We start from the raw sequence: 19499 nt of genomic DNA, 5'->3' as shown, positions 1-19499 counted from the left end.
TAGCAGACCGACTGCTTAAAACGAGTCAGGCTCTTAAGATCCCTCTGAGCACCTAACTTGAGGTGGAGGACTTTTCATCTCCCTACTTTGGAGGAGGAGAAGGATCAGTAGAGGACTTCCTCTCAGTCTGGGGTGCAGGAGACCTCTTGGATGAGGGTGGGGGATGGGCGAGGGGAAAAGAGCCTGAGAAATTGGGCATTTTCTTCCCCCAAATGGTTCCAACCTGCACCTTTTGGGCCTCTTGTGAGGAAGGCTGTCCAAAGCCTGGATCTTACAGATCTAGATACTTCTGCGAAGGTATCTCTGAGCAAGACCTACCAGAGGTCTCTTCCCCTTCAGTTTCCCTTTTTCAGCATCTCCATGGCATTAATCAAGGGCACGGGAAAAGTCTGTTTCTTCCAGAGCAAATCATCCTCAGATTAAAGAGATTTTTTCAATCTTCCTGCCAATGTTAGTAGCAGATAACAAGTGCCATGCTGTTAGTGGACACCTCTGTCACAGTCCTTGTATTCTCTTCTATGTATGGAGAGGATGCACTTAGGAATCAAGATGACTGGAACGTTGATTCTACTGGGGATTTTTTTGTTTTGTTATACTCTTTTTACTTTATGCTCTCCAGTTAACAAAGTAGAAGGTAGAAAAAAACTACAGAGATGTGGAGAGATCGGCTCAGTCTCATCAGCCCCCCACTCCGCAGGGGGTTTTTTTTGCACCCAAAGTAGCACTTTGATAAAATCACTCTAGAAAAAATTAATGTAGAAAAAGATACCTTTACTTTCAGTTACCCTCTATAGTTACAGTTAGGAAAGGAAATTGAGTCTATAGCATGCAGAGGCCCTCCATGCTTGTCGCTTGGAGAAAGCTTACAGAGAAATGAAGACTTGTCAACAACAACAACAACAATGGAAGCAAGGAAACCAACAGGAAGAGAGGGTGGGGGTTTGCCTCTAATGTCAGAAGCTTGGAAAGAAATTTACCAATCAAGTAAATGGCAAAGGTCAATCCAATTAGGCTGTAACACCTCCTCTTCTCCATGCCCAGTGTTAGTGCATGCAAGATAGCTATTATCCCAACATACTCTGCACTAACGCCTCCCCAGCTCTCTTACAAGGCAAGTCTTTTCTCCATCCCAAAGGTGCAAATTACACCAGATGCCAGCCGTAGAGGCTGAGAAACACTCTTACGAGGGGCACTAGTAGCACTAGGCAAGTGGTCCCAGGTGGAACAGGTCCATGGCATCATTTGGCTTCAACTGAGTGCTGTCAAGTTGGCCCTTCTTAAATTCTCTCAGGTGATGCAAGGACAGGAGATCCTGATCTGCACCGACAATGTAACAATAAAGGGAGGGATGCAATTATACTGCTTGATGCAGAAAACATGCTTCCTATGAACTTGGCAAAGACACACCTTCTTCCCCTGAAACATTTCACTACTCAACCCAGTGACAGACCTTTCTGCATAGCCTTGCTTGGGAGGGTAAAAGCAAGGTTCATACCAGTAAATCTCCACTGGCTATAAAGGGCCAGGTTTCCAACTCTTCTAGAGTTGGCTCAGGACAGGCTATGGCTTCTCATAACCAAGGGCCCACTCAAGGGGTACCCACGGGGTAACCGTCACGCTGGCATGCTGCAGAGATCCTGCTAATAAAATCTATGATCTGACATGGAGGGCATTCCATCAACAATGCAACAGGAAAGGCAGGCCAGCACAGAAAGCCTCAGTTGCCACCATCCTAGGTTTCCTGCAAAGGGGCGTGGAGAAATGTCCAGTGACCAACACTTTGGAAAGTCTGATAGCAGCAGCCCTGAAGGCAATATTTCCATCCAACATGGGAAACCTTTCGGATGGAAATATGGACATCAAACAGTATCTCTAAAAGTCCCCCCCCCCTGTGTTGATGAGGTTCCCCTTTTGGAATCTCCATGATGTTCTTCATCTTCTCACTAAAGTGCCATTTGAACCATTACGGGAAGTGTCTCTAAAACACACTGGAAAGTACTTTTCTTCCCTATTCTGCTGTCCAAGAGTTTCTGAACTTGGTGCACTTTCAGCCAGGCCTACGTGTCTCTCTAATCCAGATGGAGTCACTGATTCTTCGCCTGGACCTCTCTTCCATCAAGGCCAGGAGGCCCCACTTCCTTCTTTTTACCCCAAAACAAGTACACCATGCAAAAAAGGCCTTGCATACCTTGGATATCAGGAAGGCATATTAAAAAAATCACCTGAAAAGAGCTAGAGGCTTTAGGGTCTCAGGATGCTATTTTAAAAAAGAAATTCAACCTATTAAGATGGGACAGAAAGTGTCTAAACAGACATTAGGCAGATGGATGAAATATACCTGAATGCTATCTGGCCCTGGGCAATTCAGCTGCAGGGCAGATGTGTGTGGCTAACATGGTATATTCAGCTCAGAGTGCAGCCACCTTGGCAGACTTCTCCAGCAGCTGGTAGCTCAACAGAGAAGACAGGGTTGTGCAAATTAACTAACAGCAGCTACGCCTATCTATGACCATAAGCTTTGGCAAATCCCACTGCATGGATGTCCTTTTCCCTTGTACGGGAAAAAAAATCCCACTTGGGCAGGTTTATCTTCCAGACAGACTGCATGCTCTTACTGCCTCTGCCAGGAGTTGTCTGGAGCCACAGCAAACTCGCCTCACAACGTTGGAACCACAGCTTTTGGCCACACTGGAATCTTCCCCAGCAAGACTCTACAAATGGCCAAAGTCTGAGGTAGTTTTGGAGGAACCTTTTCTATTTCAGAACAGTGCAAAGAAATAGAGGAAAATAATAGAAAGGGAAAAACCTGAGATCTGTTCAAGAAAATTGGAAATATGAAATGAACATTTTGTGCAAAGATGGACATGATAAAGGAGAAAATGGTAGGGACTTCACAGAAGCAGAAGACATCAAGAAGAGATGATAAGAATACACAGAGGAATTATACCAGAAAGATCTGGATGTCCCGGACAACCCAGATAGTGTGGTTGCTGACCTTGAGCCAGACATCCTGGAGAGTGAAGTCAAGTGGGCCTTAGAAAGCCTGGCTAACAACAAGGCCAGTGGAGGCATTCCAGTGGAACTATTTAAAATCTTAAAAGATGACACTGTTAAGGTGTTACACTCAATATGCCAGGAAGTTTGGAAAACTCAGCAGTGGCCAGAGGATTGGAAAAGATCAGTCTACATCCCAATCCCAAAGAAGGGCAGTGCCAAAGAATGCGCCAACTACCGTACAATTGCACACATTTCACACGCTAACAAGGTTATGCTCAAAATCCTACAAGGTAGGCTTCAGCAGTATGTGGACCGAGAACATCCAGAAGTATAAGTTGGATTTCGAAGGGGCAGAGGAACTAGAGGCCAAATTACTCACATGCACTGGATTATGGAGAAAGCCAGAGTTCCAGAAAAACATCTACTTCTACTTCATTGACTATGCAAAAGCCTTTGACTGTGTGGATCACAGCAAACTATGGCAAGTCCTTAAAGAAATGGGAGTGCCTGACCACCTTATCTATCTCCTGAGAAACATATATGTGGGACAGGAAGCAACTGGATATGGAACAACTGATTGTTTCAAAATTGGGAAAGGAGTACGACAAGGCTGTATATTGTCCCTGAGTTTATTTAACTTATATGCAGAATACATCGTGCGAAAGGCTGGACTGGAGGAATCCCAAACTGGAATTAAGATTGCCGGAAGAAATATCAACAACCTCAGATATGCAGATGATACCACTCTGATGGCAGAAACTGAGGAGGAATTAAAGAACCTCGTAATGAGGGTGAAAGAGGATAGAGCCAAAAATCGCCTGAAGCTCTCAACATCAAAAAAGCTAAGATCATGGCCACTGGTCCCATCACCTCTTGGCAAATAGAAGGGGAAGATATGGAGGCAGTGACTTTCTTGGGCTTCATGATCACTGCAGATGGGGACAGCAGCCAGGAAATTAAAAGATGCCTGCTTCTTGGGAGGAAAGCGATGACAAACCTAGACAGCATCTTAAAAAGCAGAGACATCACCTTGCCGACAAAGGTCCGAATAGTCAAAACTATGGTTTTTCCAGTAGTGATGTATGGAAGAGAGAGCTGGACCATAAAGAAGGCTGACCGCCGAAGAATTGATGCTTTTGACCTGTGGTGCTGGAGGAGACTCTTGAGAGTCCCCTGGACTGCAAGGAGAACAAACCAATCCATTCTAAAGGAAATCAACCCTGAGTGCTCACTAGAAGGACAGATCCTGAAGCTGAGGCTTCAATACTTTGGCCATCTCATGAGAAGACTCCCTGGAAAAGTTCCTGATGTTGGGAAAGTGTGAAGGCAAAAGGAGAAGGGGACAACAGAGGATGAGATGGTTGGACAGTGTCATCGAAGCTACCAACATGAATTTGACCCAACTCCGGGAGGCAGTGGAAGACAGGAGGGCCTGGCATGCTCTTGTCCATGGGGTCACAAAGAGTTGGACACGACTGAACGACTAAACAACAATTCTTTTTAGGTTCTCCTGAGGTCTATCACCCACGTGTTACAGGGAATGGGGAGGAAGCATTTGATTAGCTGCAGGAGGGTGCAGAAAATGCTGAGGCTGATTCTGAATTGTCCCAGTCTTTTCCCAGAACAGGGATGCACGAAATATACTAAACTTTTCTAAGAGATGCTAAGACCACCTACCTAAATTTCCTCCCTTGGCTTGTCTTCAGAATATTTCTTAACTGAGAGAGCACCGTTAATACTTATAGCATCATTTTATTTCTCTCAGATAACTGGACTGACTGAGCTCAGTTAAGCCCAGAGATCCATTGCCATCTGCCTGAAAGAAATGTTAATCAGTATTTTGAAACCTGCAGTATATAAATATTGTATTTAACTGTCACCTTTGCTAACCCATAATTTCATTCCTTATATGTTGTGCAGTGTGACTTTTAGCAACAAACTGCCATAAGAACTTTCCATAGGTATTATCTCTTGCATGCAGTCTCGACATTTTACGGAATATATAATGCCTACATATGTTTCTTAACATATAGCAATTCACCACTATAAATTATACCTTTTGTGTAACTGCAAGAGGATTTTGGCCCATGAGTTCCTGGACAGTTTTAAGAAAAGTTCTCCGACTCCATCCCAATACCACCTTACCTGAATGCATTTCCTCCTTAAAGGAACAGTGCCTCTTAGAATGCTAACAAAGGTGAGCATTCACATTTACAAGCCTTCAAGGTTAATCAAAGGATTAGCAAGAAGACGGGAGAAATAAAAAGCTAGCTTTTGTGACCCAGAGCAAGAGAGCTCTCAAGGGAATCTGTTTTGGGAATTCTTACTGCTTTGCTCAAATACTGCCAAGAATTGCAGAAAGGAGCTATCTCAATTTGCAGAGAGCTGCAGATTAGGATAAAGAACTCAAGAACAATTCTTGATACCATCAGGGTGACTGAAAATTGATGGAAAGCAGCATAAAGCAACTCGCATGGGGAGAGAAACCCTTGGGATTTCCTACACCAATGGAATCATTTATCTTGAGAGTTGCTGTTAATAATGATCATGAAGCAAGAGGAGGAAAATAGTGTATTTTGACACTGGAGAAGTTGATAGGAAAAATGTCATGTGAACAAATTGCAGCCACCCTTAGGCTACCCCGTACAAGAAAATTTTCTCCCTCCCCAATTAACTGTTGGTGGCCTGAGAGAGGTTGGGGCCCCTTTCTTCCCAAAAGAGTTAACTTAGACTGGAATATATCAAGTATGAATGGGCTACAGTGAACAGCAAACAGACACATGAGAGCCAATGTCATGAATAGTAGGAGCTCCAGGGCAAACATGTAGCTGGATTCTTAATAAGCACCATGAAATGCCCTGCCACAACATCTGGCGACTATTTTCTAACACTGCTTTGTGCACAGCAAGAGCAGCTGTGTTATCCCTTGCATACGTAAGGAGCTATATATCTAGGACCACAACAGAGAAGCACAGAAGATCAAAGCACAGTTTTGCATAATCACACACCTTCCGAAGGCATTCTGTTCTCACAAATGGACCCTGCCGGTGACTTTCACTGCACTAATTTACAGACAGATATTTGGACTAAAACCTAGCCTTGATCTAACTCGTCCGGGTTTGGTGAGCAGTAACAAGTCTTCTTCTTGTTGTTGTTGTCGTCGTCTTCTGAGACCCCACTGCAACAGACTTTCCCTCCAGCAGTATGCTGTATCTGCCACAACACAGATTTTAGTGCATTTGTAGCCGGTGCAGCAGCCCTAATTAGGAAGACAATATAGCTTTATCAAAGCAGGAGGATTTACAAGCTCAGCTTTACATAAAAATACAAAAAGGAACAGCAACTCTTACATGAAGTTGGAAGCGGGCGGTACAGTTCTGTCACAGCTGGAGTGTTATCTGCCGCTAACCCTGATTCCGCAGGTTCTGGTCTTTCTACAAAAGGTGGACTTACTGGTTGTGATCGCCTCCTTTTCTCAGTGCACAGGGATTACTGGGATTAACGCCTCTGGCAGCGACACAAGGGGCACCCACTTCTCTGGAAGAGAGCAAAGCCTTCCAGCTACTTTATGTAATTGGAAGTTAAAAGACCAGCACAGCCTTCTAATCTCAGATTAGTGGTTTATACCAGACATCTTTCTCTTCCAGGGCAGTGACGGATCTAGTGCCGGTGCAGTGATGACTGAAGGGCCCATTTTGCATGCTGGAGCGCTAGATAGCTGCAGCCTCCATTGAGCAAACCATTTTTGCACGCTCGTGTGTGCCCAAGCTTTCAGCACACATTGGGAACTAGGCCACGCTAGTAGACAGGAACACAAGGGCCAGCCGAACGCAAACGGCACGTTTTGAGAAGTGTAATTTCAGATGATTTCTCTGCAGTTCATGCCTTATAAGCCATGCCTCTCTGAGGCTGGACCAGGGTGGAGGGGAGGACACCCGATGCTTGTCTGCTATTGCTTCCAGCTGACAGGCCACAACACAGGAGTCTTCTGCAAGTAGGCCTGGAAAGCCGCCTCCTTCCCCCATCTCTTCATGGCTGCTTTCTCCAGGAGTGGGATCCCACTGACATAATTCAGTAAGAACCACACCAGCAGCGGCGAGATGATGCTGAGGAATTGCCACCCACGCAGAACGGATGCAGCTGAGAGAAAAAGTCCTGTCCACAGCAAGATCTCACCAAGGTAGTTAGGGTGGCGACTGTACGCCCACAAGCCGGTCTGGATGAACCTGCCCTGGGGAAATAAAATAGAAGGCTTATGAAATCGCTCTCCTGCCAGATGCTGGACAACATCACAGCAATTCAGCCTTAACATGTAGTAACTCTAAACAAGGATGCTGTGCTGCATCTGCACCTATTTCCCAGGTTCCTTCCTGCGAAAGTTCCTCCTGCGCTTCCTTTCTTTTTTATTTTTAATGACCAGGTGCACCAATCTGTACTTTCTGCTTCAACCCACACAGGAGAATTTCATTAAGTGTTCTATCTTTCTGCACATTATGTGTTTTATGATTTCTTAGCCTATTCATTCATGTTGAGACTTCATCACTGGCCAGTCCCTTGCTCCAAGAAAAAATCCTGGGTCCAGGAATTCACCTCTACATTGCAAAAGACTGTATATTTCCCCACTGCTGCCTGTGCAGAGAAACCGACTGTCCGTGATTGCATTCCACACAACATCACTGGGACCACACAGCATTGTAAAATGTCCCGTGTGTCAAAACCACTTCCAAATGTTTGTTGCATATTATGAGATTCCTGCACTGAGCAGGGGGTGGGGGGCTCAGTAGGCCCCTTCCAACTCCATCATTCTACGAAATCTTCTTCATCTTAAGAAAGCTGCTCTGGCTGTCTCTATGCTAACTTTCATTGTGTTGCTGTGTGTCCATTGTTCATTCAACCAAATTACAAGGTACAGTACTTATATTTGCCAGCATGCCTCTTTTCCTTTTTGATCTTTTGAGCACCCCTGTTGAGCCTCTTGGTTCTTTACTGATTGCCATGACATTTAATTGGCAACTATTACACAATTCTTATATAATAATAACAATTACGATAATAGTGACACCAACTTCAAAGTTACCTTCTCTACCAGCTGGATTGCCCAGTGTTGCTAAATCGCAATGCCTGTGTTTGCATGCCTAGGAGCCCCCTAACTTAGTTCTGCCTACCAGAATGTCCTACTGAAATAAAAAGAACTTGTCATAATTGGATACGCTTCTGTTGGGGAACAGGCAGCCCATTTGGCCATAGAAATAGAAAGATGCAGTCTCCTAGTAATTTTCTAAAAGGGGAGTGCGAGATGTGCAGCCCTCCAAATGAAGGAGGACTACAATTCCCATCTTCCTGCACCATTGGCTAGGCTGGCTATAGATGAAACCAGTACACCAGTGACAACTGGAGTGCCCCAGTGGGCTGGCATAGCAAGTTACTGTCAAAGGACGTTGGATCAGCAAAGTCAGAGTTCTTCTATTGACGTTTCGACTGCTTCTGCCACAAATTATATGTTGTGTCTTTGTCTCCGTTTCTTTCTGGTTTAGTAGAGGCCGGTGGGCTGGAGTACCAGGCCCCAAAACTGGGTGCTAGGAGTTCAAATTGCCACAGTGCCTCCTGAGAGAAGGGCCAGCCAAGATCACCCTGAACTTGTGCAGCTGATTTGTCTTGGGCATGCTGCACAATCCTTAAAACACCCTTAGAAGGAAAGACTGGTAAAATACTTCTGAGTGCTTTACACCTAGAAAACCCTGGGAGGGCTGCCATAAGCTGGAATCAACTTGACAGCACATGATGTCGATGCCGCCAATGAAGCTACTTTGTAAGGCATGCTTTAAACCGGTATACTCCTAGAAACTGACATAAAACTCTCAGTGACTGGATGCTTCATTGTGAATAATGGATACACAGTGAGGGTGGAAAGAGCCACAGGCATAAGTGAATGTGGTAGAAAATCTTACCACATGCCTTATTTTATGATCCCTGAAGAAAAAGGCTCTTACTTGAAGGAACAGACAGACATTCAGGGTTCTACAAATCCTTCACAGCGAGGCCAGGATTTCTGAGAACCACAAGAGTTTTAAAGTGCTTGGATCCTCTCAGCTAAGCAGATACCTCACAGCAGTAGCCCAACTATGAGGCTCTAGTGGCCTGTGATTTCCTCTTTCTCCTCAGTGTAGCGTTTAATGAGGAACAAAGCAAGGGTTCTTCTTTATGGTCTCTGTGCATCACACGCACACGAGGGCTCCACACAAACCGAAACTTGAAGAGCAACCTGTTCAAGTAAATCCTCTCCCCCCACCCTTTTCTCCTTCAGGTGAGCCCAGGGGGCAGGGCTTCCCCAAGACCTATAGGGATAAACTCTGTGGGCCAAATTAGCACCACAGGCTTCCCTTCCTGTGTTGTAAGAGGTTTTCAATTAGCCACATCAGTATCTGTAAAAAAGCAAAACAAAAGCTTTAAACAAAAGCCCCCAAGGATCAATTTGTACAAATCCATTCCACTACTATGCAGCGCATGGATTTATCTGCGGTTAAACAGAAAAGGCTTCTTGTGAGTGAACTCATTAATGCCAACTGCAACACAGTAGAGAACCTCACCGCCATTACTTACCGCATTATCTGGATTGCTTCTGTAGTGCCACTTCTGTTGGTCAGCTACTGCCTCTGTGATGAACCCCAAGGCCCACATGCTCCATCCGAGGTAGTCCCAAAATCCAAGAGGCTTCTCGTGTTTCTCCAGGTTCAGAATCAGAGTGGGGAGCAGGGTTACAAACACCCAGATGCCTACAGAAATAACATGCCAGAGGCTGAGACTGCAATCCTAGCCTACACACTTTCTCAAGAACAAGTCCCATTGAATTCTGTGGGGCTGATTTCTGAGTAGACCTGCACAACATCACACTGCAAGCCTATAGCTGAACAGCTACACCAGGAAGCATCACAAAATGCCATCCTAAAGGCCCGAGTGCTATTCGATCTGGTTAGATGGCACATGCGCTCCGTGTATCCTTTTCTGAAAAATCCTTTCGCTGTCTAAGATTCAGCAAGGATATTTAAATTCTATAAGGTGAACCGTTGCTCTTTCTGTAGCACAAAGGATCTCCCCACCCACCTTTCCTGGGAAAAACCCACCCTCTTTTTGCTGTGTCCTGCTCTGCACCCTGTGCCTCTAGGATTTCCCTGGTCCTCACTCATATACTTTGGAGTTTATCTTCTTAGCTGCTTCTAGCCATTGATCTTCTGTGAAAGACCAGATTGGTGTGTCTGAGCAGAAGAGCACACTTTAGGCAGAAGGAGAAGCCCTGGCTTAGATCCTGCAGGTGGCTCACTGATTTTCCAGGATGTCCTGGCCACCCCATGGCCCTTTCCATAGGCTTTCTCACCCCTCTGTGTAGCATTTCAGGAGGGAGCAATGAAAGCTGCTTCGGCCAGGCGTAAGTGCACCCATGCAAATATGGAGCCAAGCTCTCGAACAACAATTTTACCATTCAGAATCATTTGGAACCATGTATGCAGTGGGACTTTCTACCAGCCATGTTCAGTGATCTCCAGCCTGCAGTTGCACAAACCAAAGATCAATCCATTTGTGCAAGAACATACTGGATTCTTCCTTGCAGAATATCTGGAAATATCCTGCTACTCATATAACACAACATTGTGCTTGCACAAGGGAGCAATAAGATTCTGACCCAAGATAATAATGTGCCATCTTCTATTGTAACCAGAGTGGATTAGAGCAGACTGACCAAAAAAACCTACAATAAGAATTATAATAATACAACACAATAAAATACAATACATTACCATAATAATAATAATAATAATATCAGTTCTAAAGATTGTTAGAAGATAAAGAACAGTGGTTCCCAACCTTGGGTCTCCAGACATTCTTGGATTACAGCTCTCAGAAATCCTGGCCAGCACAGGTAGTGGTGACAACTTCTGGGAGGTGCAGTCCAAGAACATCTGGGGACCCAAGATTGGGAACTACTGATATACAGCAATTCTTGCTAAGAAAAACCAATAGCAGTTAGGTTAAAATATGTTACACATAAAATAAAATGACACTAGTTAGACGTTTAAAAAAGCTATGTGCTAGAATTTTATCGAAAACATGTCTTCCATATCTGAAGAAGACGAATACACAAATGGGGATCTCAGTGTATCTCAGTAGGAATAGCATTAAAGAGTTGTGGCACTGTCACAAAAATGCCCCCACTCTCTGCTGTTCACATGGCAAATAACTCCAAGTAGTTTGAAGAACAAGGATGGTCTCGACTCCTGGAACAAGCAAGTCCTAAATTAACACATCTGTAAACCACTGAGGGCAGCATCTTCAAAGTTAGTGCCCACCAAATGCATTGGACTTCAACTCCCATGATCCTTCACCACTGGCTGTATTGCTTGGGACTGATGGGAAATGCAATCTTGTAGCTGGGGAAAGTGAGATTAGGGTTTCAAAGGTGAGAACAGGGATGGGCACGTTGTGGCCCTCTGTATGTTGTTGGAATGTAATTCCCACCAGCCCTAACCAGCATTCCTAATGGCCAGGGCTAATGGGAGCTGCAGTCCAACCATATCTAGGCAGGCCACAATTTGCCTACTCTTGGTGACCCACTGGCATTACAAATAAAGGCCAGATGCAAATAGCATGAGCACCACTACATGCAAGGGAACGGTTACATTGACAAAAAGAACTGCTTTTGAATTGGGTTTTGATTAATTAAAATTGATTTGAAAAATCTCAACTACATGACATGGTAAAGCCTACTTTTTTTTTTAACCTCAGAGTGAGTTGTGTTTTTGTTGTTGTTGTTTGACAAGGCTAGCGGGTGCTTTTTAATTTAACACACTTTTGGAATCGATTCTTTATGTATCGCTTCAGGCAATGTGAACACCCCTGTTGTATTAAAAACTGCCTCTGTAAGCAGTCAGAGGTTTCCAAAGTAATCTCACTATGTTGCCATGTCACTTACAATTTATTCTTTTTAAAAAAAAGAGAGCAAAAGGCACTCATTCCAAAGGAGGCCTGAAAATGGAAGAAATACTGCACAATCCTGAAAACAAACGGGAAAGAGAAGGTTGCAATCATGGACAATGTGCTGGGATCAGCGACAATGGAAACTGCGCAGTCTGCAAACATGCTGGTTAATGAAATGATTTAAAAACTCACGTGTAGTTTCTCAAAGCAGTGCTAAACCCTTACGTTATATTGGAGTAATAATTTTTAAAGTGAACATACACAGCAATATGAAAACCATGTGACTGAAAACTGATTTAAAATACATCAGAACTAGAGATGGTTTGGCAGTTTGGCGTGGTTCGCATCCCACCTCTACAGCTGATCTTCCAGTGGGTACCTATCGGAGGCAGTGCCCGGAGGAGGCAGGCGGGGGGGGGCTGCCACCAAGTAGGCCCCCAGTAGAGGTGGCAGGGTGCCAAACTGTGGATCTGCTGTTTGCCCAAGAAACCAAGTAGCAGTCTGTGCCCATCTCCAATGATTTATTTATTTATTTATTTATTGGACTTATATACCGCCCCATAGCGCTACAAGCACTCTCCGGGCGGTTTACAATTTAATTATACAGGCTACACATTGCCCCCCCAGCAAGCTGGGTACTCATTTTACCAACCTCGGAAGGATGGAAGGCTGAGTCAACCTTGAGCCGGCTACCTGGGATTTGAACCCCAGGTCGTGAGCACAGTTTTAGCTGCAGTACAGCGTTTTAACCACTGCGCCACGAGGCTCTTCAATGATAATTGAAACAAATAGAAATCAGCTGTGTAACCACGTCCTAGATCACCCGGGTGTGAACCTGATCGAGCTTCCAGTCAGCACTTCCTGGAAGTGAGATCTTTGCATCCATATTGATTGTCCAATATCCTCACCTTGCATTGTCCAGTAAAGAAAGAAGGTGGCTGGATTCTCTCTTACACCGTTAAATCGTCTATCGTGCCCCTCCGTCAAGATCCGCAAGAAGAGGAAGAGCCCCAACCTGACAACAGCAGATGCAACAGAACACATTGGCAACGAAGTGTGTTTCTATACATAAGCCTATAAACCATTGCTGAATATCAACCAGCATTTAGGACCGGCTGCCTCTTTAGAATTACCATTCAGCAGAACTGCTACATCTTTCCTTTCTTCTTTGGTGGCTTTGTTCTTCCAATGCTAAAAACATCAGGACAAACTTTTGCTGAAATGAGTCATGGGAAAAGGTTTTGTGTGGTTAAAAATAAAAAAAATGTCTATTTAAGAAAGGATGACTGCCACAACCTATAAATATTGAGCAGATCAAATATTATCTCACTGTGCATAATTTAGTCTGTATTTTTAATATTATAAAAATAACGAGAATAAAAATGGATTATGAAGAACTACAAAAGGACCTGGAGCTGTTTGTGGTTCTGATCATCAGCTTCTTACAGCAAAATTCAAGCTTAAACTGAAGAAAGTAGGAAAGTAGCCCACTGGGCCACTCAGGTACTGTATAAGCTAAACCAAACCCCATATGAATACACAGTGGAAGTGAAGAACAGATTTAAGGAACTAGATTTGGTGGACAGAGTGCCTGAAGAACTTTGGATAGAGGCTCGTAACATTATACATGAGGCAGCAACAAAAACCATCCCAAAGAAAAGAAAATGCAAGAAATCAAAGTGGCTGTCCAACGAGGCCTTACAAATAGCAGAGAAAAGAAGGGAAACAAAATCCAAGGGAGATAGGGAAAGTTACAGAAAACTGAATGCAGACTTCCAAAGAATAGCAAGGAGAGACAAGAGGGCCTTCTTAAATGAACAGTGCAAAGATATAGAGGAAAATAATAGAAAGGGGAAAACCAGATATCTGTTCAAGAAAATTGGAGATATTAAAGGAACATTTTGTGCAAAGATGGACATGACAACGGATAAAAATGGGAGGGACCTCACAGACGCAGAAGACATCAAGGAGAGATGGCAAGAATACACAGAGGAATTATATCAGAAATATACCCGGACAACCCAGATAGTGTGGTTGCTGACCTTGAGCCAGACATCCTGGAGAGTGAAGTCAAGTGGGCCTTAGAAAGCATGGCTAACAACAAGGCCAGTGGAGGTGATGGCATTCCAGTGGAACTATTTAAAATCTTAAAAGATGACCCTGTTAAGGTGCTACACTCAATATGCCAGCAAGAAATCTTACAGAACAACCTGTCTGGTTTTCAACAGGCAATGCTCACACACGAGATATGCTTCTGCAACTAAAAAGGCTAGAAAGGTGTTTCTGAAAAATAATGAAAATTACCCCAATCCCAAAAACCCTTCTCAGTATACCCACACTGATTAGGTGGAATTATGTAGATTGAGCTTAAAAAGAATCATGGCATAAACACAGTCTGTCCCATGTGGGAACATAATAGGGGCTATAAACATAACCCAACTCCTAGAGAAGAAACAGTTCTGTTAAGAGAAGTGACTAAGATGTAAAAACTCCATCATAAAATACCACATTCACTTTGATTTTATACAGAACTCTATCATTAGCCAGTTCCTGGAACATGCATTGATTAATAGCCACTAACTCACCCTCTCCTGGGAGTCCATATTTTTAAGCTTGCAGCAACTGGGAACCTGAGCTAAACTTTCATCTCCTTTCAATGTATACGATTGGTTAGAAACTCACCTGAGGCCCCAAATGGTTACCAGTGTTGTCTGGATTTGCTGCCGAGGATGCTGTGTGTTGCCCCATCTGAGGCTCAGGTGTGCCAGCAAAATGAATGTCCCACTTCCTAGAGAGAGAAAGAGAGAGAGAGATGCACCAGAAGTTTAAACCAAGAGCATGACCATGACACCTTTCTGGCATGGCACAGGGCAGTGAGAAGGAACCCTAAAAACAATTGTTTTGTAGCAAAAACAATCATCTGCATTACCTCTGGGGTTCCACTATCTCTCATTTTCAGCCTGTAGTCATGGAATCATAGAGCTGGAAGGTGCCTACAAGGCCATCAAGTCCAAACCCTTGCTCAAGGCAGAAACCCAAATCAAAATAGATTTGGGTCCGCCCCATCTCTTGTTTAATCTCTGGTTGCATGTGATATTCATCCTGTGTCTTGCAAACCTGGAAGACCTTTCTGCTTCTGGAGCTGCATCATATGATCAATAATACTAGCTGATCATTTAGCACTATTTAAATATGGATATTCCGTCTTCCTTCTGGAAGCCTTCCCTTCAAAATATGTCACAGCAGGATCCTTCCCCAAATGTCTCCAACAAGGCTAAATTTGTGTTTTCGGAGGCTTTCATGGCCAGGATCTGATGGTTGTTGTGGGTTTTTCAGGCTGTTTTGGCTGACTTCTGGAGGTTTTTCTTCCTAATGTTTGGCCAGTCTCTGTGGCCGGCATCTTCAGAGGACAGGAGCTAGAACTAGTTTAATAATGGGGCTTTTTGACACAGATCTCACTGTGACTATTAAAGATGGGGCTATACAACCTTCTGCTGCCTTTCGGTTCTGGGGTCTGAGGTCAGCGCTACCATTAGGCAGAATGAGGCAGCTGCCTCAGGTGGCAGATGCCATGTAAGTGGCATGGAGGAAGCAGGAACAGCAGTTGCCAGCCCTTCCTCTTCCTCTTGCAAAATGACCTGCAATCCCTCAAAGGAAAAAGCAAAACAGAAATAAAAAGTTTTTAAAAAGGCAAAAACATGGTGGCACCGTAAAGACTTAACTTTTTAAAATGTGAACTTTTCTGGACAAGCAATCCCTCAATTAGCCTCCTGCTTCCCCACCACCAAAGTCAATGATTCACATATGTGTTGAGTCAACATCTGGAGCTAGAAACTGGGAGAGAAGTGGAGAATCTTTTCCTTTACCTCAGGCAGCAAAATATCTTGAGTCGGTCCCTGCTGTGCTTTGTCCAAAGCTGGGACAAAACACCTGACAGAGCTGAAAACAATTTTAAAGCTATACATTTACAGTCTATTGGCCACTGTACTTTGTTCCATGTGGCTTCTAGTGAGCAGTGTGCTCTTCCTGCCCCACCCCATAAAATGGGCTGCGGTCCACATAAGCTTGTGTCACAATTCATTTGAAAGCTTTAAAATCTGTTTGTGTGCAGCAGCTTATGTGGCAGAGGTGATTTTTTTCCCCACACTGAAGTTATTTTTTCCACACTGCCACAAATAAACCAAAGAGGGAGGGAGGGACGGAGAGATAGCTGTCAGTCTGGTCCACTGCTAAGCCCAAATTGTGTGGGGAACTACCTGTTCTCATGCCCCAATACACTGTTCACACACTGTGGGAAAAGAATCCGTCCTGGCCTTTCCATGGCTACCTCTTTCTCTGCACTGCTCTGGTGCTCTCCCATCTACACTCTGAAAACATAAAGACAGCAAAGGGATTAACTTTCCTCTTCTTAGATGATGGCGGGAGGAGGAATCCTGTTAGCAGGCCTAATTACTTCGATCTGTATGAAACGGTTTCCTAATGCAGAAACCCTCACAGGAGCTGAGGTGAGCGGAGTCTTAGATTTTTCAATACAGTATTTTGCTTTTTTTCCCCTTTTAGACTAATGAGATTTTTCCGTCTTGACAAGGCCCCGGTCCCCACAGGCACCAACGTTGGTTTTTATTTAACCAAGCAAATGCAACGTATGAACGAGGTCCTCAAAACCCTTCCGTCCTTTTCGGGGTGACTGGGAGGGGGTTATAGGGGAACGGAGGAGCCCAACAGGCTTCGGAGCCGCGGTTTCATTTTTCAACAAAGTAGAGAGAAATATGGTAGCGACAGGGAGGGCCCCAGCCGCCCTTTCGCTGCATCCACCCGGCGGTGTTTTCTTGCAAGCACGCTGCAGAAAACAAAAAAAGGAAGAACGAAACGCCTCGCAAACGCCTTGTTTTGATCAGTTAATATTATCCCACCAAGACAGTTCGGACGCAATTGGGAAAATCCTTCGGGCTAGAACTCACAGAATCCGCGATGACTAAAGGATGCTGGGACTTGTAGTCCGAGAAGTAACTTCCACCCAACTTTGGGGGCTATATCATTATCCCACCACCCCCCAGATATGGAAAGAGACCCGCGGGCAGCAAAGGCAACCGAGAAGGCGCCGTTGTCTTTCCGTTCCTCCTTCTCCCCACTGCAGGGTCGAAGTAACATACAAGTCCCCACCCACCCCCACCCCGAAACAGCCACATGGGCGTCCTAAAATCGGGGTCGCCCAACATGGAGGGACGCTCCTGCCCTCCCGCAACAACTCCCTCCTCCCTCACCCGCCAAATCGAAGAACTTCTCGGTGCGCAGCGCCGCCGCCGCCGCCCACAGACCCCACTGAAGCACCAGATCCAAGGAGGCCAAGAGGGCGAGGGGCGTCAGTAGCCCCATGGCGACCGAGCGAAGAAGCCCAGCAAGCCAGGACACAAAAAAGCCTGCCCGGACGAAACACTCCGAACTGCGCGAACAAATCGCCGCCCACCCGGAAGAGCCCTTCCCCGGAGGAACCAATCAAGGAAAAGGGCACCGCCCCCATGGGAGGAGCCGGGAGGGGGTAGCCGACATTGATCTTGCGTGAGTGGGTGTTTAAGGTCTTCGCTGGCGTGGAATCTTTATCGGCACCCGGCCTGGTTCGCATGTTTAATTCACACGTGCATGGACGATCGGGGCACGTGGTACTTAATCCTTGCAGCGCATTATCTTGATCTAAAGGTCTGTTTGCCCCTTGACACGAAAGGCATTTAGCTTTCAAGGGAAGTCGCCCTTCTCAGCTGCCACCTGATGAAGCGCGCCCAGCCGGTAGCGTCGATCATTCTTGTGGCTTAATGATGGAATTGGAAAGGTCGACCTTGGTTAATCTGTATTGCGCCTGAAAGGAGGAGGTTCGTTCTGCTCCTTCTGCCTAGAGTGAAATTGGAGACGGCGATGCTTATAATAATCCGGAGAGCAGGAAGGCACAGGAAAGAAGAGGGCTGAAGTGTTTTAGATGAAGATTGGGGGCGATGGGTTCAAATTCCCATTTGGTCATGAAGTTCTTTGGGTGACTTGCCTCCAGTGATTCAGTGCCCCCTTACCTGGTCAGGAAGTCGCCTATACATATCTGCCCTCCCAACAGAGAATTCAGGGTGGTGGCGTTGTAGTGCTTCTCTGCCACCAAAAGTCTGCTGCACAAGATGGCACACAAGGGCATAGGCACCTTTTTTCTGGGGAGAATGGCGCTCCCAGTAGCTGAAGCTTGGGGCAAAGAACTGAATTACATTTTATAAAAAGCAATGAACATAGCTTGCCCACCCCCGTACAAAAGGATTCAAGTACACTTCCAGAGTAGAGCCTTTATTTTTCAACAGAAAAACTAGTGGAATGCAGGAAAAATTGTGGCAATAATTTAATAATGCATATTTTAAATTCTTACATATCACAGCAACAGTGACTTGAAACAACTGCTGGGTAAGGTTAAAGAAGAAAGTGCAAAAGCAGGTTTGCAGTTTAACATAAAGAAGTCCAAAATAATGACTAGGGAAGAAAAATGTAACTTTAATTTTTGTTTTCAGACAATAAATAAACTGTGGTAGTTAACCATTTTCTATGTCTTGGTTCAATTATTGATGGAATGGAGACCACACCCAAGAAATCAGAAGAGCAGCTGGGAAAGAACCAGATATTCAGAAATGAAGATGTATCACTAAATATCAAGACCAAGAGCATGGAATATTTGATAACTGTGAACAAAATTTATTTGAAATGTAATGTTGGAGGGTAGCTTTAGATATAACTGGGACCTCCCAGAAAAACAGTAAGTAGGTGCTGGTTCAAATCAACCCTGCGCTCTCACTAGAAGCTAAAATGCTTAACAGAGCCTCTTGTTCTTTGACATGTTATGAGAAGACATGACTCGCCTAGAGTGGACAATAATGTAAGGAAAATCTGAAGGTAGCAAGAAAAGTAAAAAAAAAAAAAATCAAACATGGTCCTGAGTTTGCAATACCCAAGCAGGACCGTGGAAGGTTATTGACTCAGAGGCTGAAATCCACTAGTTATGTAAAGTTAAGCCACATAAGCCTAATATTTTCCCCCCACCAGCCCCAGTTTGTAGGATCCCTTTAGTCCTGGGGAAGCCTGTGGGAACAGTGGGTGAGGAGTCTTAAATGTCCAAAAATCACTGGGCCTGGGCCTGCTAGGCTGTCAGGACCATGATAGCAATTTCCAGACATATAAGACTCTTCTCCTTCATCCTGCTGCCCTCAAAGGGAGACAAAGGAAACCTGTGAAGTGGGTGGTGACATAACTTTTTATTAAGAAAATATGGCCGTGGCTGATGATATCATCAGGCTTATGCAGTGTACCATTATGTTAGTGGATTTCACCATTGAGGAGCCACACATCAGAAGCAACTTGATGTCATATGACAACCACAATCCTTCCAAAAGAAGAAGTAAAGAGAACTCAGGGTGGAGGCGGGAGACGCAGCTCTGGGTGGACTGCACAGTAACTCCGCCTGGGATGACGAGCTGCCTCTGGCGATCAGTAGCCATTTTATCTTTTGGCTG

The 19499-nt window shown here is 44.8% G+C and overlaps 1 protein-coding gene across 4 annotated transcripts; it reads right to left on the bottom strand.

Moving 5' to 3' along the window:
• Positions 1 to 750: 750 nt before the first annotated feature.
• On the bottom strand, positions 751 to 17438 carry LOC110074375 (uncharacterized). Of its 4 annotated transcripts, XM_020784476.3 has the most exons (7): positions 17232 to 17366; positions 16224 to 16334; positions 14650 to 14755; positions 13101 to 13183; positions 12876 to 12982; positions 9598 to 9770; positions 751 to 7228 (listed from the first exon to the last, which is right to left on the bottom strand). In XM_020784476.3, the coding sequence occupies exons 2-7, from the start codon at positions 16325 to 16327 to the stop codon at positions 6947 to 6949; spliced, it is 855 nt and encodes a 284-aa protein (XP_020640135.3). In that variant the 5' UTR covers positions 16328 to 16334; positions 17232 to 17366; the 3' UTR covers positions 751 to 6946. The 4 variants fall into 4 exon arrangements, with proteins under 4 accessions (XP_020640135.3, XP_072846991.2, XP_072846990.2 ...); XM_072990890.2 differs by lacking the exon at positions 13101 to 13183 and having other exon boundaries at positions 17232 to 17364; XM_072990889.2 differs by lacking the exons at positions 16224 to 16334; positions 17232 to 17366 and adding an exon at positions 14897 to 16208.
• Between the last annotated feature and the right edge of the window lie 2061 nt (positions 17439 to 19499).

The sequence above is a fragment of the Pogona vitticeps genome, chromosome 2 (assembly GCF_051106095.1).
Source record: "Pogona vitticeps strain Pit_001003342236 chromosome 2, PviZW2.1, whole genome shotgun sequence".
In the NCBI taxonomy this organism is placed as follows: domain Eukaryota; kingdom Metazoa; phylum Chordata; class Lepidosauria; order Squamata; family Agamidae; genus Pogona; species Pogona vitticeps.
Note: the sequence above shows the minus strand (reverse complement) of the source record. Positions and strands in the feature narration are given on the sequence as shown.

Bases quoted from the DNA above. Each gene is read 5' to 3' on its own strand.
- LOC110074375 (XM_020784476.3), bottom strand. From the start codon at position 16,327: ATGGGAGAGCACCAGAGCAGTGCAGAGAAAGAGGTAGCCATGGAAAGG. The intron at 9,771-12,875 runs GTGAGGATATTG...TTATTTCTGTAG, and splicing joins TCTTTACTGGACAATGCAAG to GCATCTGGGTGTTTGTAACC. The intron at 7,229-9,597 runs GTAAGTAATGGC...TTATTTCCCCAG, and splicing joins GAAGCAATCCAGATAATGCG to GGCAGGTTCATCCAGACCGG.